This window comes from Macaca mulatta, chromosome 18, assembly GCF_049350105.2.
Source record: "Macaca mulatta isolate MMU2019108-1 chromosome 18, T2T-MMU8v2.0, whole genome shotgun sequence".
NCBI classification, from domain to species: domain Eukaryota; kingdom Metazoa; phylum Chordata; class Mammalia; order Primates; family Cercopithecidae; genus Macaca; species Macaca mulatta.
Genome location: NC_133423.1, coordinates 84,287,967 through 84,305,517, shown reverse-complemented (window position 1 = coordinate 84,305,517; position 17,551 = coordinate 84,287,967). Strand labels below are relative to the sequence as shown.

General features: G+C 53.7%; 2 protein-coding genes across 37 annotated transcripts in view; one reads left to right on the top strand and one right to left on the bottom strand.

Moving 5' to 3' along the window:
• LDLRAD4 (low density lipoprotein receptor class A domain containing 4) overlaps positions 1-17,551 on the bottom strand; it is a 446,527-nt gene that overhangs the window by 16,055 nt on the left and 412,921 nt on the right. For all 35 annotated transcript variants that reach the window (XM_077974610.1, XM_028837723.2, XM_028837730.2 and 32 more), the window contains 1 exon segment: positions 14,524-14,678. In XM_077974610.1, the coding sequence (XP_077830736.1) occupies positions 14,524-14,678 (155 nt within the window).
• FAM210A (family with sequence similarity 210 member A) overlaps positions 1-17,551 on the top strand; it is a 122,118-nt gene that overhangs the window by 91,511 nt on the left and 13,056 nt on the right. Inside the window, exon 7 of one of the 2 annotated variants that reach the window (XR_013408072.1) lies at positions 7,746-8,726. The exons of the other annotated variant lie outside the window; for it this stretch is intronic. The gene's annotated coding sequence lies outside the window, so the exon portion shown is untranslated. Of the gene's footprint in view, positions 1-7,745; positions 8,727-17,551 lie in introns of those variants that run through there. 2 annotated transcript variants of the gene reach the window in all.

Here is a 17,551-nt window from a genome sequence, read left to right as displayed (position 1 = left end):
GGGAGGCCGAGGTTGCAGTGAGCCGACATCGTGCCACTGCACTCCAGCCTGGGCGACAGAGCAAAACTCCATCTCAAGAAAACAACAACAAAAAAACAAAAACAACTGCATAACGTTGAACTTTGTGAAAAGCTTTTATTCTCCTTTGGGCTTTTTTTTTTTTTCTCTAAAATGAAATCTGTATTGTGAACGAATACAATGGACCGTTGAACAACATGTGTTTAAACCTGGCTGGTCCACTAAAACGCAGATTTTTTTCAACCCAGTGTGTATTCATGAGATGCAAAAACCTCTCATACGGAGGGCCGACCTGTTTTGTCCGGGGTTCAGCAGGACAGACTGTGGGACTTGAGCATGCTGGGACTGTGGTGTGTTTGGAGGTCCTAGAACCAATCCCCTGATGGTAGCGAGGGACAGCTGGGCCTTGCTATTTGTCATTCTCCTGCGAGTGTAGTCACTGTCAGACCACCACTCCTGTTCGAACATCTCTGAGTAGGAGGAGAACATTTTTCTTTGGGGTCTATAATGCTGTGGGCAGGGTCTCTTGACAGCAGTAAACACGCCAAAGGCAGAAGCTTTCCTGAGACAGTCTCTAGCCGACATCCACAGGAGGTACAAACACTCACACACACACACACACACACACACACACACACACACACACACACACGGGAGGCACAATCACACACACACACACACACACACACACACACACACTCACACACACACACACACACGGGAGGCACAATCACTCACACACACACACACACACACACACAGAAGGTACAATCACACACACACACACACACAGAAGGTACAATCACACACACACACACTCAAACACACACACACACACACACACACGGGAGGCACAATCACTCACACACACACACACACACACACACGGGAGGCACAATCACTCACACACACACACACACACAGGAGGCACAATCACACACACACACACACACACGGGAGGCACAATCACACACACACACACACACACGGGAGGCACAATCACTCACACACACACACACACACACACGGGAGGCACAATCACACACACACACACACACACTCACACACACACACACGGGAGGCACACACACACACACACACACACACACACGGGAGGCACAATCACACACACACACACACAGGAGGCACAATCACACACACACACACAGGAGGCACAATCACACACACACACACACACGGGAGGCACAATCACACACACACACACACACACACACGGGAGGCACAATCACACACACACACACTCACACACACACACACGGGAGGCACAATCACACACACACACACTCACACACACACACACACACACACACACGGGAGGCACAATCACTCACACACACACACACACGGGAGGCACAATCACTCACACACACACACACACACAGGAGGCACAATCACACACACACACACACACAGGAGGCACAATCACACACACACACACACACACGGGAGGCACAATCACACACACACACACACACACACACGGGAGGCACAATCACACACACACACACACACACACGGGAGGCACAATCACTCACACACACACACTCACACACACACACACGGGAGGCACAATCACACACACACACACACACACACGAGGCACAATCACACACACAGAAGGCACAATCACTCACACACACACTCACACACACACACACGGGAGGCACAATCACTCACACACACACACACTCACACACACACACACACGGGAGGCACAATCACACACACACACACACGGGAGGCACAATCACTCTCACACACTCACACACACACACACTCACACACACACACACACACACACACACACGGGAGGCACAATCACTCACACACACACACACACACACACACACACACGGGAGGCACAATCACACACACACACGGGAGGCACAATCACACACACACACACGGGAGGCACAATCACACACACACACACACACGGGAGGCACAATCACACACACACACACACACACACACGGGAGGCACAATCTCACACACACACACACGGGAGGCACAATCACTCACACACACACACACACACACACACAGGAGGCACAATCTCACACACACACACACACACACACGGGAGGCACAATCACACACACACACACACACGGGAGGCACAATCACTCACACACACACACACACACACGGGAGGCACAATCACACACACACACACACGGGAGGCACAATCACTCACACACACACACACACACACAGGACGCACAATCACACACACACACACACACACACACGGGCACAGCTGTCTTCTCTGCTACGTACACTTGGAATTATAACATTAGTCTAGTGCTCTGGCCTCTCTGGCTTGGCCCTGGGAGCTGCCCCCACAGGCCGCTCTGGTGAGCACGGCTACCCAGACCCAGGGACCACCCTGAGGGGCTGGCTGGTCAAACGGCTCTGCTGCATCCAGACTTTTAATTCCTACGTCTATGGAAAGGGACACAGAACGGCTCCGAATCGTGCAGGCTTGAGGACAGACAGTTTCAGACTCCTTTACACTTGAGCAATCTGTTCCGTATTTTCTTCCTTCCGAATGGTCAGTGAACGGTCACACCAACAGGAAAACTCCCCACAAATTCAATCTGCTTGACACCAAAACATTTGCGTTAAAGCGAAAAAATATCACCGGATTTTCCAAATGATCGTCTTTATGGTGCTGACAGTCAGACGTGTTATCTGCAGATCTGGAGCACAGCGACTGAACGCTTTTCCTTTTACATCAGGCATTTGGCACTTTTTTGGGGGAGGTGGGAAATACTCCAATGTTATGGTCTTTGGAGGCGGAACCTTTGCGAGGTAATTAGGTAATGAGGGTGGAGACCTCATGAATGGGACCAGCACCCTTGTTAGAAGAGGCTGGGGCTCTTTCCACAAGAGAAGGTGGCCGTCTGCCACTGGGAAGAGTGGCCTCATCCGAACCCAACCGTGCTGTCACTGGTCTCTCATGTCCGACCTCCAGAATAAGACACCAGTGTTTGTTGTTTACAAGCCACCCAGTCTACGGTACTTCGTTCTAGAAGTCAAACTAAGGCTGAATTTTAAAGTTTGAGCTCTTATGTTTATATTTTTGTCCATTTTGAGTTAATTTTTGAATATGTTATAAGGGCCCAATGTCATTCTTTCGCGTGTGGCTATCCAGGTTCCCCATCACCACTCTTTCCCCACTGAATGGCCTTGGCATCCTTTCTGAAAATTATTTGACAATATATTTGAGGGTTTATTTCTGCACTCTCTATTCTATTCCATTGGTCTATATATTTGTCTATATCCCAGCACCACACTGTTTTGATTACTACAGCTTTGTAGTAAGTTTTGAAATCAGGAATTGTGAGACCTTTAACTTTTCAAATCTTTTTTTTTTTTTTTTTTGAGATTATTGTGGATATTTAGGGTCCCTTGAGATAATACATAAACTTTAGGATGAATTTTTTTTCCTATTTCTGCAAAAAGCCTCATTGGGATTTCAAAAGTGATTACAATGAAGTCTGTACATTGCTTTGAGTAGTACTAACATCTTAAAAATAGTTAAGTCTTCCAATTCATGAATACAAGCTATCTTTCCATTTATTTGTATCTTCTTCCATTTCTTTCAGCAATGTTTTCTATTGTTGAGTGCACAAGTCTTTCACCTCCTTGGGTAAGTACATTTCTAAGTATTCTGTTCTTTTTGATGCTATTGAAAATGGAATGTTCTTAATTTCCTTACCGAATTGTTCACTGTACAGGAAAATAAATGCAATGGATTTGTGCATGTTGATTCTGTATGCTGCTACTTTGCCAAATTCATTAGTTCGGACACTTTTTGGGTTATTTTTTAAATAGAATCTTGAGGGTTTTTACACATAAGGTCATGTCATCTCTAACAGAGATGCTTTTACTTCTTCCTTTCCACTTGCAATGTCTTTTCTTTCTTTTTCTTCCCCGATTGCTCTGGCTGGAGCTTCTAATTAACACGATGTTGAACAGAAGCAGTGAAAGCGGGCATCCTCGCCCTGCTCCCGGTCTTAGAGGAAAGGCTTTCAGTCTTTCACCATTAAGTACGGGGTAAGCTATGGGCTTTTCACGGACAGCCTTTGTGATGCTGAAGCAGCTTCCTTCCCTCCCACTTTGTTGGCGGCTTCTATCATGAAAGGACGTTGAATTTCATCGAGTACGATGGCAGTGGTGGCCCATCTGGAGCAGCTGCTGCGAAGACACTGGCTGAAGCAGGGGAGGCCCGGCCAGGGCTGTGTGCTCCATGGAGCCGGTGGGAGCCAGAACAGGTGGGAGCCCTGCCCCGTTCTGAGTTGGGGGGCAGGAGCCCCGCCCCCCTGGCTGCAGCTGCGGTCACAAAGCGGACCCAGGCGTCCTCATGCTCTCAGGGGCCTGGGGAAGTCCCCCTGCCCCTGCAGGCTCAGAAGTGCCCGCTCCTGCCGGCCTCTTCCCGCTCCCGGTGCCCGCTCCTGCCGGCCTCTTCCCGCTCCTGGTGCCCGCTCATGCCGGCCTCTTCCCGCTCCCGGTGCCCGCTCCTGCCGGCCTCTTCCCGCTCCCGGTGCCTGCTCCAGTTTTGGAGCGAAGCTGAGGCTGAGCCTGGGCACTGTCACAATTCAGCCAGGTGTGTGTCTGCTTGGGGCAGTGTTGATATGCCAGCCCCCTGCCACCTCATCCCCCTCCGGACTTTGGGTGCTGATGAGCATGGGTGGGAGGCTGAGGCAGGGGTGGGCTGAGGGTGGCCCTTGACACCAACAGCCTGGGCGCCGTGTACATGACTGATGGCAGCAGGAGGCAGGCAGGCTCCTGGGCAAAAAGGGGCAGGTCCCTGCTGAAGCCCCACCTTCAAGCCAGGGAGGGCCTAAAGCATGGGGGCCAAGCGGTCAGTTCTGAGTGGAGTCCACAGACCAGAGTAAGAACTTGTGATGCTTTTTCTGGGCCTGCCCATGGCCGTCCATGGACCAATCAGCATGCATTTCCTCCCTTTTGAGCTCATTAAAAATCCTGGATTCAGTTCGACTTGAACAGACGTTGGATCAACCTGCCTGTGGATAGGAGCTACTCACTGCAGGTCTCCTCTCCACCGAGAGCTGGACACTTATTGGCATGCCCTGCCCGAGGAAAGGAGCTCCCCATTGCCAGACATCGGGATGACCTGCCTGGGGACAGGAGCTCCCCACTGTGGGTCTCCTTTCTGCTCTGAGCTGGACAGACATCGGGATGACCTGCCTGGGGACAGGAGCTCCCCACTGTGGGTCTCCTCTCTGCTCTGAGCTGGACAGACATCGGGATGACCTGCCTGCAGAAAGAAGCTATACAGTCTGGGTCTCCCGAGAGCTGTTCTGTTGCTCAACGAAGCTCCTCTCCACCTTCTCACCTACCAGTTGTCCATGTACCTCATTCTTCTTGGATGTGGGACAAGAATGTAGGACCTGCTGAATGGTGGGACTAAAAGAGCTGTAACACAAATAGGGCTGAAACATGCCCCTCCACTCACCACACTGTGGGTGACAAGAAGGCAAGAAGAGCTACGGACCTTTGGGTAGCCCAGACCTAGGGTTCTCCTAGCCAGGGCTGTGACACCCTCTGCGCTTCCTGGTGTCTCCAAGCTTTCGGGTACCGTCACGTTCCCCTCATCCAGACGTGAGCGCCTGCAGTAGATGCTGCACACAGTATATCTGGTCCAGCTGCAGCCTTGCACAGAGCAAGCACCTGTGCCAGCACCTGGAGCTACCGGCCCTGCCACAGCAACCAGCGCACCTGGCTGTGCACAGTGGCTGGACCTCGCACTCACTCGCTCACACACCCCTCACCAGTCTGTGCCTGGCTTGCCTTTGGCAGGTGTGGGATCTGGGCCAGTAATGTGAGCTGAGCGCAGCCTGCCAGGGGAAGTGGGCAGGAGGAGCCCAGTGGGCACGAGCAATACTCAGGCAGAAGGTGCCACCAGCCACAAAGGTTTCTGGCTGGCGAAGCGACACCCTAAGGACCCTGTGACAACACTATTTCTGCATCAACTGAGATGACTGTGTGATTCCTTCCCCCAACTTCATTCTGTTAATGTAATCTATGACACTGATGGCGTTTCATGTATGGAACCATCCTTGCCTTCTGGGAATAAATCCCCACTCGTTGATGTTGTATAATCCTTTTACTTTTTTAAATTTAATTTTTATTTAGTATTATTATCATTTTTGAGACAGAGTCTCGCTCTGTCTTCCAGGCTGGAGCGCAGTGGCACAATCTCAGGTCACTGCAACCTCCGCCTCCTGGGATCAAGTGATTCTCCTGCCTCAGCCTCCCGAACAGTTGGGATTGCAGGCGCCCGCCACCATGCCTGGTTAATTTTCGTATTTTCAGTAGCGACAGGGTTTCACCGTGTTGGCCAGGCTAGTCTCAAACTCTTGACCTCAAGTAATCTGCCTCCCTTAGCCTCCCAAAGTGCTGGGATTACAGGCATGAGTCACTGTGCCCGGCCAATATAACCCTTTTAATATACTACTGAATTTAGTTTGCTAGTATTCTGTTGAGGATTTTTGCATCAATAATTAGGAGAAATATTACTCTATGGTTATCTTTTTCTGTTGTGTCTTTGTCTGGCTTTGGTATCAGGAATGCTGGCCTCGTCTTATAATGAGTTAGGAAGTGTTTCCACCTCTTGAAATTTCTAGAAGTTTAAGAAGGATTGATGTCAATTCTTTAAATGTTTGGTAGAATTCACCAGTGAAGCCATGTGGTCCAGGCTGGAGATTTTAGACTATTGGTTCAATCTCCTTACCAGCTACAGCTCTGTTAAGATTTTTCTGTTTCTTCATGATTCGGTCTTGGTAGGCTGTTAGCAATATTTTTTTCATTTCATCTGGTTATCCAATTGGTTTGCATACAATTATTTGCAGCACTGTTTTATAATCCTTTTCGTTTCTGTATCTTTTGGATCATTTGTCATCCAACTAATACATTTCATATTATTAAAGGACAGTCATCTGCAGCCATGACGTACCGAGGATTCCCTGGGCTGTGCTGTGGGCTGTAGCCTGCTGCCACGCGTCCACGTGTGCAAGGCCACACCATGCCCTGAACCCTCCTGGGCTTATGCTCTCAGCCACACTCTGCTTTCTACATACACAGAGGACCCCAGGAATGATCACAGGCGGGGACTGGAAACAACCGGGGAAAGCACTGAACACAGTGTTTTCCAGCGTGTGCTTTGCAACCTCTTAGACAGCCGGAAAATCCATTTAAGTGGGTCACAGCCAACATTCCAAAAACTGAAATAGAATAGAAATGATCTGAGCACTCTGTAATTATTGTTTTGTAAAACCTCTGCCTAAACTGCGTTATAGGAGGCTTTTGTGTTGTGATATAAAATGTATTTCTTACTGTTCTTCATGGCTAAATACAGATTGAAGGCCTTCGAACGAAGCCAGTTATCCCTCATTTTAGGTGGGGGGAAACTGAGGACAAAGAGGGCACATGCTTCTCTATGCGCCTCATCCAGTCTGCGGTAAAGCAAACTACTTCTGGGCACTTTCCTTCTACCCAAGGGCTAACCTCCCAGTGAATGAACGTATTTTATGGCCTCAAATAGTTGGAAATCTGTTTTTCTCCTGTTCCATGGTGAGAATTTCAAAGAAGAGATGAAACTGATCTTTGGATATTCAGCAACACCTTTGTCTTCTGATAAAATCAATTTTCCCTGTTTTCTCCCTTTTCTCATGCAGCCTCTCCACCATCCTGATATTTTATCACTACCGTCCTTCCCACTCTAGATGGCAGTCACAGCCCGGACGTGAGGCCGGCACCCCTCGATGTCAGAGACGGCACCTCCCCCTTTCCTCCTCCTGGGGAATCCGTCATCAGACTTCTCAGATTCCAGATCCCCCAACTCTGCTCAATCTAGGGCACATCCCCTGAGAGAAAAGACAAATCATCTAGGAAAGTCTGCTGGGAACAAAAGGAAGGGAATCCTTTCTATTTCTAGGACAATGCAACGGGCTGGGGGAAAAGCAACACGAGGTGCCTCTCCCAGCTTGACGCTGGGGTTAGTGAGCAGTCGGGCTTCAAGAGGAATCAGCCTGGGAGTGAGAAAGCTCCAAGCAGCAGGGAAATGTGGAACACACAAGATCCAGGCAGGGGTCATCCTGATCTCAGCCCCAGTTGCCTCGTCTCACACGTGAGAAGTCCGGGCTCAGAGGGGAGCTTCTGACCTTCGCCCAAGGTCACAGAGCCGCGGGGCTTCGCCCAGAGCCAGAGCCCAGCCTGGTGAGCCTCCCCAGCAAGGGCCTCCCCAGCAAGGGCCTCCCCAGCAAGGGCCTCCCCAGCAAGGGCCACCCAGATCTAGGGTCATTAAGAGAATTTTTAATCTTTCTCTCTCTCTCTTTTTTTTTTTTCCGGAACAAACCACACCAACTTTCAAGGACTAAGCAAAAAATAAACCAACAGATTTTACTATTAGATTATTAATGCCAATACCTTATATATTTAAAAGATCACTATACATTTGTTGATAAAAATGTTCATACATTTTATGTAAAATTATTATTTTAGCTACCGTAGAAACCGTGTTCAAATGAATTACCCTGGGAGTCTATAGATGCCCAGAACAGTACTGCCTTCAGCATCAGTTTACATGATCAGAGGATGTTTTGTAATTGCAGAGGTAACACATGAATACATTTTTACCATAAATGTTTTACTGAACAGACCAGGGTTCCTTTGTCCTTACGTCCTTCCCGGGCACAGCTGTCGGTTTGCTGTGGGGTCCTTCCCGACCTTTCTTTACAGATCAGTTTGTAACTCGGACGTCAGTCTCACTAATTGAGTCGTGCTTGCCTTTGCACCAAAATTGTATCGTTTGGTTTTAATGAACAAGACTCAACTCTAAACGGATTTTGGCAGGTACCAAAAATCAAATCTACCCCAAAGAGCAAATAGTTTTCCTATTTGCTCTTTGCAAAGGAAGATTTGCCTTTGTAGAGAAGCTTTTAAAAAACTTCCCTTGACTAAACAAACAAACAAACAAAAGCCAGTCAGGTGCAGTGGCTCAGGCCTGTAATCCCAGCACTTTGGGAGGCTGAAGTGGGAAGATCGCTTGAGCCAAGGAGTTCAAGACCAGCCTGGGCAACACGGTGAGACCTTGTCTCTACAAAAAATTTAAACATTAGCCAGGCATGGTTGTGCGTGCCTGTAGTCACAGCTATTCAGGAGGCTGAGGCCGGGCAATCAGTCGAGACTAAGTGTTCAAGGCTGCGGTGAGTTAGGATCATGCCACATTCTCTAGCCTGTGCAACCAAGTGAGATCTTGTCACTTAAAAATAACCCCAAAACCTGAAGGTAATTCCCAAACATTCTGAGCAGCGCCAACATAGGCAGAAGGACTATTTGAGACACTGTCACTTTAAAGATAAGCCTTGACTCTTCCAAAGCTCTGCCCACCGTGGTTCAGGTGGAAATCTGCGTGGACCTGGGGTCCAGCCTCCTTTCACAGCTTCTGCCGGGCCACTTGGCTCCTGTTTCCCTTCATTGAAGGGAGACGTTCTCATTTTGAGGTGATGTGAAATTGTCTATCCTCTAAGGCTTCAATCAGACACAGCAAAGGGCAAAACCTTTCAAATAACCACCTGGGAAGACTGATAAGTTGAAGTCCTTGCTCACTCAGACAGACACGGTGCGGCCAACCCGCCGGACCCTGAGCTCTTGGAAATGCAGTTTCCGTGAAATGCAGTAACGACGAGCTGTCATCGGACAACCGACACACACACACATCTGTCTGTGGTGCAGCAGGGTCTGCCCTGCCTGCAGGGTCCCCTGCGGTTCATCCCCACAGTGATGCCAGAGGAAGCCTGTGGCTCTTTTCTGTAGTCTGGGGTGTCAGAGACAGACCGAGTACAACCGTGTCAGTAAGCCCTTTAGTCCACTCCTTCAAGCCTTACTGAGAACCATTCCTTTCCGCCGTTTTCCACAAGCTTTTCTAAACATACGAGGCGGGCAGGGGTGACAGCAGCAGGACACGGCGAGCCAGGCCTCCAGCCGCAGTGGGAATGAACAGTAGAGCCAAAACCCCCGCTCCCTGTGCCCTCCGAGGGATCCCAGGACACTGCCTGTGGGTTTCTCACACACCCGTGAGCCTGGGGCCCACCTCAGAGCCTCTGTCTGCAGGGGAGGGTGGAGGGACACTGCCCAGGTAGAGAGAGGCACTCGCACATGTGGCGCACCCAGAGGTCCCCTCGCCGTGAGTTCCGAGCCCCAGCACAGCGGTCTCCCGGCTGTCAGCCACCTGCCCAGGACCGTCTGCCCTCTGGCCATTGCTGCTCCCAAGGCCAGCACAGAGGCTGCTGGTGCAGGGCCGAGCCTCAGAGAGCAGGGAGCCCACGGCCTCCTCTGTCCCTCTGGCTTTAGGCTTTAGTCACAGAGGAGAGCCCTGCCCGGGGAGATGACTAGACAGCAGTGGCCACGAGTGACCATGTCAGGCTGGGCACGGGACACACAGGGCACTGTTGACCCAGACACGTGTCTGAACTCCTAACCAGGCAGGAACAGGTTTTACGTCCCCGAGGACCCTCTCACCCATTTTTCTGGGTACCAGTGGCCTCTCAGTCTATCTTGGTCTTCAGCCTTGCGGTAGAAGCCTGAGTGCAGAAGAACATTTTATCTGAAAAACAACCCCCACGTGCAAACCCACAGACGGCGACGATGCTGCCCGGTACTGAAGGGCACCCCGCGAGACGGGTCAGCCCCCGCAGCACAGGCCCACGCCACAGCAGCAGCCTCACAGCCCCAGCCTCAGGGTGTGGCCCCAGAGGCCACCTTTTCAAGAGAAGATGGAGATTCCAATTTTCATGGGAAATCTCCCAATTTTTATTTTTTTTTAATTTTTGAGATGGAGTCTCCCTCTGTCGCCCAGGCTGGAGTGCAATGGCGTGATCTCTGCTCACGGCAACCTCCGCCTCCAGATTCTCCTGCTTTAGCCTCCCAAGTAGCTGGGATTACAGGCACGCGCCACCACACCCGGCTAACTGTTGTATTTTTAGTAGAGATGGGGTTTCACCACGTTGGCTGGGCCGGTCTCCAACTCCTGACCTCAAGTGATCTGCCCACCTCGGCCTCCCAAAGTGCTGGGATTATAGGCGTGAGTCACCGCACCTGGCTCCAATTTTTAAAAGCTAGATCGACTTAGGTTCCAACACCCTGTGGGGCAAACCACGTACCCAGCCATGCTCTAGGCTAACTCTGTGGCTTCTGCCGAGAGGGACTTGTGGGGAGGCCTCACCCCGTATTAGGGCACTGTGGGGAGGCCTCATCCCGTATTAGGGCGCTGTGGGGAGGGCTCACCCCGTATTAGGGCGCTGTGGGGAGGGCTCACCCCGTATTAGGGCGCTGTGGGGAGGGCTCACCCCGTATTAGGGCGCTGTGGGGAGGGCTCACCCCGTATTAGGGCGCTGTGGGGAGGGCTCACCCCGTATTAGGGCGCTGTGGGGAGGCCTCACCCCGTATTAGGGCGCTGTGGGGAGGGCTCACCCCGTATTAGGGCGCTGTGGGGAGGCCTCACCCCGTATTAGGGCGCTGTGGGGAGGGCTCACCCCGTATTAGCGCGCTGTGGGGAGGCCTCACCCCGTATTAGGGCGCTGTGGGGAGGGCTCACCCCGTATTAGGGCGCTGTGGGGAGGGCTCACCCCGTATTAGGGCGCTGTGGGGAGGCCTCACCCCGTATTAGGGCGCTGTGGGGAGGCCTCACCCCGTATTAGGGCGCTGTGGATCTGAGGAACATGAGTTTCTGCATCAAGAGGCCTGACAGCCACCAAGTGCTTGTCCACCAAGCGTCCGCCCCGGGGAGCCGGAGGAGCCCGGCTGTGCTGGGTGGGGCCTGGGTGTTCCTCCTGGCTATGAAGAATGGGCACCTGGATTTTCACAACTGATTTAATCCCTATAGGAACTGGTAATGAAGAGATGCGTGATGCGATTCCTTTTGTTAAATTTTACACTGAAATTGCTGTTTCTATAGGTCAAAAATGGCCGAATGTTCACAATTTCATATGCTTCAATCTGGGTAAAGGTCCCTGTCCCTCTCCTGCCTCTCCTTCCATCCGCCGATGGCCAGACCAGACCCATCCCCTGCCCCTGGGCTGCCCACACAGGCCAGGCTGGACCCTCTGGGCCAGCTGCCCACAGTCGGAAAAGGTCGTCCGGGCTCCCTCAGCTCCAGCAAGAAAGGTTCCAGCAATTTGTTCAAACAGCTGTCCGGGCTGTGTCTGGAATATTCACGCCCCTTTACGGTTTTCCCATCACTGAGTGGTCTAAGATAATGAAACGAAATCTAGACAGTCTCAAAGCTCAGAAGTCACACAAACAAGGCTCCAAAGCAACCAAGCTCAGGCTACCTCAGCAAGAATGCACAAGGGTTCAGATCCAGACCCGCCGCTGCTATCTGCCATGGTGTAAGCATCTGCTTTGCCTGTGACGTAATTTACACCTGGGTGGCTAGTTTTCATTTTCATCCAGAAATCACTGCTTCCACCACATTCAGGCCCAGTAATGTCCATTCCCTGAGCCCCCGGGACACACAGTGTCTACCACATGGCGACAAAGGCTGACTGGCTTTGGGACACCCGTCACATTCACGCAGCCTGCACTGTCCCAGGCCAAGGGACATGGGAGGAAGGTGCCAGTGTCAGGAGGACACTGGCGGAGGCGAGGAGGGTGCTGGTGGAGGGAGGAGGGCTCTGGTGGAGGCAGGAGGGTGCTGGTGTGCCAGGGGGCACAGCCTGGCAGGAAGCCCGGCTGCGTGGGGGCATTCCTGGGTGAAGAGGACCTGGGTTGGGGACCCTCAGGGCAGAGAGAGGGAAATGGACAGCCACACCCACAGTATGAGCGAGGCCTGAGTCTGCGTCCAGGAGAGAACGGAGGTTTCTTCCTCACCCACTGCCACTCTTCTCCCTTTTGGGGAACCATCGGCTAGGCTAATAGACCAGAGCTGGGAGTGGAGCGAGGGCCTGGGCCGAGCTGCCTCTGGTCATCGTGCCGGAATACGTCTTGTGTCTTACGAAACGTCACACGGAGTCCTTTGCTAAGCTATGCAGAAGCCACAGGAGGAACAGCCACACCTCGAGGAGGGACAGCTCCCAGTTCCAGGTTACTCAGAAAAGAAAAGGAGAAACAGCACAGCAGCTCAGGACCTCAAACCCACGCTGCCTGCAGCAAGGGTCTCTGCAAGCCCCAGCTCAGCTCCGGAACGGGGCTCTCAGGGCCAACACTGTATGTGCGTATTAACAAAACGAGGCCCAGAAGGCCTGCGGACTTCTGCGGACACAGTTCACTGGCTACCACGTCTTCACCTGCCACACGGCATGCGGCCCTGACGGGACCTCTGAACGTCGCTTCATCACCTTCCTGAGTTCAGGGAAGGGAGGCTCTGCCGGTGGGCCAGCCGGGGCTTCCCGGGAAAGGGCGTCACACACACCTGCTGCCACGTGACACAGAAGACACTCTTTGGACACATTTTGCTTTTCTGCTGGGCCCCGTGGTTGGTAAGGGTGTGGCCAGTGTGCTGGTGTTCAGGACACAAGGTACTGTGAACAGGGACAGCAAGCGGGGCTGGGTCTGCACCGGGAACAGAGCAAGGAGCTGCCTGACCCACGCTAAGGAGAGAGAAGCCAACACGGGGGCAGGTCTGGGAGGAAGACTGGGGAGCGCCCAGGCAGCGGACAGAGAAGCTCCCTGTGTGACCGCGCAGAGACCCCGAGCGTCCTGGAGAGAAGGCCGGGGGAGGCTGTGCCTGTTTCCACCAAGTCCACGTAATCACAGCCCGTAATACATGAAGGCAAAGTAGCGAAGTCTAAGCCTTCTATGGTTCTGCAACTGCTGCTGGAATGAGATTTTCTCCCTGTCCTCTCTCCAAACACAGACGAATCCCATACACTGTGTGTTTAGCACTTCAGAAGAATTAGTCCTTCCTCTGTCCAACAACCTACAGGCATCAGGATGCCAAAGTGTTCAGTGCGTCTGGATGGTGCAGCCCTGTGGACACCAGACAAAGGACCCCAGGATGCTCTCGAGGCTCGAGGAAGGTAACACAGCAGGGCCAGGGGGGCTCGTGGACTGGACGGGGCACCCAGAGAGAGGACAGGAGGGGCAAGAGAGGATGCAGGGGGCAAGAGGAGGAAAGGGCTGTCAGGTGCACGCCTTCCCCTGGCATCCCGTCTCCCCCTCCCCACGGTCTGAAGGCAGCACTTGGTGGCAGCCGCCCCTTCCCTCTCTCCGCTACCTGCGGGAGCTGCAGAGCAGACAACAAACCTCGGCTCTGCCCATATGGACGGCTGCGCCAATGAGCCCAGTGAAGTGCGAGCCTGCCCTCCTGAGAGGGTCCCCGGGGTCCCAGCGGCCACTCCAGGAAACCCACCTGGACGGCTGCACCCCACACCCTGGACCCAGCCTCTGAACCCCGATGGGCTCCTGAGTCTCTGGCCGCCGCCTGACGCGGGACCAGGTGGCCGGGGTACTCACCTGCGGCAGCCCGTCCTCCCGCCTCCGGCTCTGGCTTGGGCGGTTGATGAAGGACCGCGTGGAGACTTTGTAGTGGTTCAGCAGGCAGACGATGACCACCACCATCACCGTGACCACCACGACGATGATGATGATTTGGGCGAACTCCAGCTCCGCTGCCACAGAAGAGGACAGTGGTTAGCCGCCTGGCCCTGCGACCCCAGCCCCTTCTCCAGGCACCGCCACCACCCCAGCCTCTCACACACGTCTGGTCCTCAGGCCCGCAGGACACAGAACCACTGACCCACCTTAGGGAAGGAGACGCCGCGGCACAGCTGGGAGGCTGTGCAAACCTGCCGTGGGGATCGGGAAGCCTGGGCCCTCCCCCACCACGGGGAGCTGAGAAAGCCTCCCCAGACTGGTTATTTCTCCAGTGTCACTGCTCCAGGAACGTTAAACCCGTCTTTATGGTTGAGTGAAGTTTCTCAAGGCGGTTCCCCTAGGGAGCCACAGTTGAAAGGAAAAATCGACGTTGTCCCTTCCCTCCAAGGCTGTGGCTGTGCAGGTGAGTCAGGAGGCCTGCAGGCACCGCGCTTCAGGAGTGGCCAGGTCCGGCCTGGGTCTCCCACACCACCGCCCCAAAGATTCCCTAAATGCTACTGACACGCACTTCACATGTGAGTCCAGCAACAGTGACTTCCAGTCACAACACTGGGCCGGCAGCTGGAAGCAGGGGAGCCGGATCCCTGTTCTGGGAGAGGAAGCAGGTCGAGGGCTCACGGGCGGCCTGGAGCCACGTTCGGACCTCACTCTCCCAGCCCATGGCTCTGCCGCCTGCTTCACCCCTCGTCCCCCATGCTGGAAGGAAGTGACTGTCCGTGCAGTGACGTAAATTCAGAACAAGGGGCTCGGGGATGCTATGAGGAAAACAGTGCAGGAATCGGGGGGTGGTGTGGTGGACAAAAGGCAGGAGGAAGAGGAGAGGACGCCACCAGCTGCGCTGCCCTGGGCTCACGGCACACACGCACACACACGCACACACACGCATGCACATACATGTGCTGCAGCAGGGCTCAGGCCCTGGCCGGCAGGGAGGCGTACCCGTCAGCGTATCCGCTCATACGCGCATCTGCTGGTCACACCCTGGGAACCGAGGGTGAGGCTGGACGAGGGGTTCTCTGGATGCCCTCCGCTGCCACCCTCAGACCCCCACACCCTAGGGACTGAGGGTGGGAGCGGAGAGCAGTGGGGGACTGAGGGTGGGAGCGGAGGGCAGTGGGGGACTGAGGGTGGGAGCGGAGGGCAGTGGGGGACTGAGGGTGGGAGCGGAGGGCAGTGGGGGACTGAGGGTGGGAGCGGAGGGCAGTGGGGGACTGAGGGTGGGAGCGGAGGGCAGTGGGGCCCTGGGGCCGACAGGAGAGGGGCTGGCGCCTTGAGAATGGAGAGCGGAGTGTGTGGGAGCCGCTGGCTGAGCTGTGCAGAGAGCAGACGGACCTGCCAAGTGCCCCCTCCCCACAGGCAGGGAGAGGCCAGGCTGGCGGGTACATCCCGCTTCCCTGCGGACACGGATAAGGCCATGCTCTGAGCAGCTCCTGGGGCTGCCAGTCAGTGAGGCCTGCGGGCCCCGCCCCGGCCAAGGGGGTGCTGCTGCTCTGGGGCTCCCTGTGGCCTGTCGGCTAAGTGGTGGGGGCTCTAGGGGCCTGGTGCCCAGCCCAGCCTTGGGGTTTGAGCGTCTGCTTCCCATGGGGAGGGAATGTCCACCGGAACTGCCACACTTACGTGCATCCCCCCACCACCCCAACACACACACGAAAGTCTCCCCAGGGCTTATCAACCGTTTTCACGCTGGGGGCTTTCAGGAAAAGACTGAAATCGCGCCGAGTCTTCGGGCGGGTGCTTGGGCCCTTTGCAATTGGGTTCCAACAGAAATGTGACCTGACTTCTGCTCACAGGCCATGGGAAGTATGACATGCTTGTTTACCTAGGAATAGTCTTCGACTCTGCCCCTGCCCATAATCTTCCTGTGTCTGGACGTTCTGGCCCGGGCCCTGTGTTTCTCAGGACCCCACACACCATGTGACGTCTCCCAGGCTGAGTCGGGAGCCCCTACTTTGCCCCTCCTGACACGGGAGGCGGCTCAGTGGCTTCACCGGTACAAGGTGAACTGATGAGTGACTCAGCACCCCCAGGCTGAGAGAAGGGGCTGGGATGTGTGGCCCCGGTTGGCTCTGCCCGGCTGCATGGGTGTGCTCTCCGTGAGGACAGCCACGCCCACAGGATGCGGCCTGCACTGGCTGCAGAGTGCCCGAGTGTGCCTCCAGCAGCCCTGAGGGTCTGTGCGGGGGGTCAGCCACCAGCCCAAGGCGATCGCCCAGGGACAAGCGTGAAAGGAAGCAGAGACTCCGCTCAGGACAAAGGCAGCGAACACAGTGGTGAGGGCTGAACCCCAAAGTCGAAGACTGTTCCCAGGTAAACAAGCATGTCATACTTCCCATGGCCCGTGAGAAGAAACAAGGTCACACTTCTATTGTGACCCGAATGACGCCTTCTTATACCAACTCTTATTTTTATTTTGTGGTTAAATAGCGGAGTATTCACAAATTAAAGCACGCCCTAGGATTTCCGAATGTTTTCTTTTCAAGAGAACCTCACTGCTTTATGGACATGGATACAGAGGAAAGTCACGGTGACAGGGACGGATCAGCACGAAGTCGTGCGACGAGTCAACGCTTCTCTTGGAGGACCCCTTTCCACGTCCTCTGCTCTTGACTATGGAAAGCTATGCAGATAAGCATTTGCAGCAAAGTAAAGCAAATTATGTTTTCACAAGTCTCCGGGCATTTTTTACATATTTGTGTTTCATTTGAAAAGGATTTTTATTATAAAAATCATGAAAACTTCTTGAAAATTTAAATCACATAGAAGGAAACAGTGCAGTGTAAAGTCTCCCTTCCCAACCCACAGCGCCCCTGACTCCACCAAGCCTTACTCCGTCCCCGGGGACAGCCCAGGCCTGTGTGTGTGTTTGCTATGAAATAAAGGCTTTTTC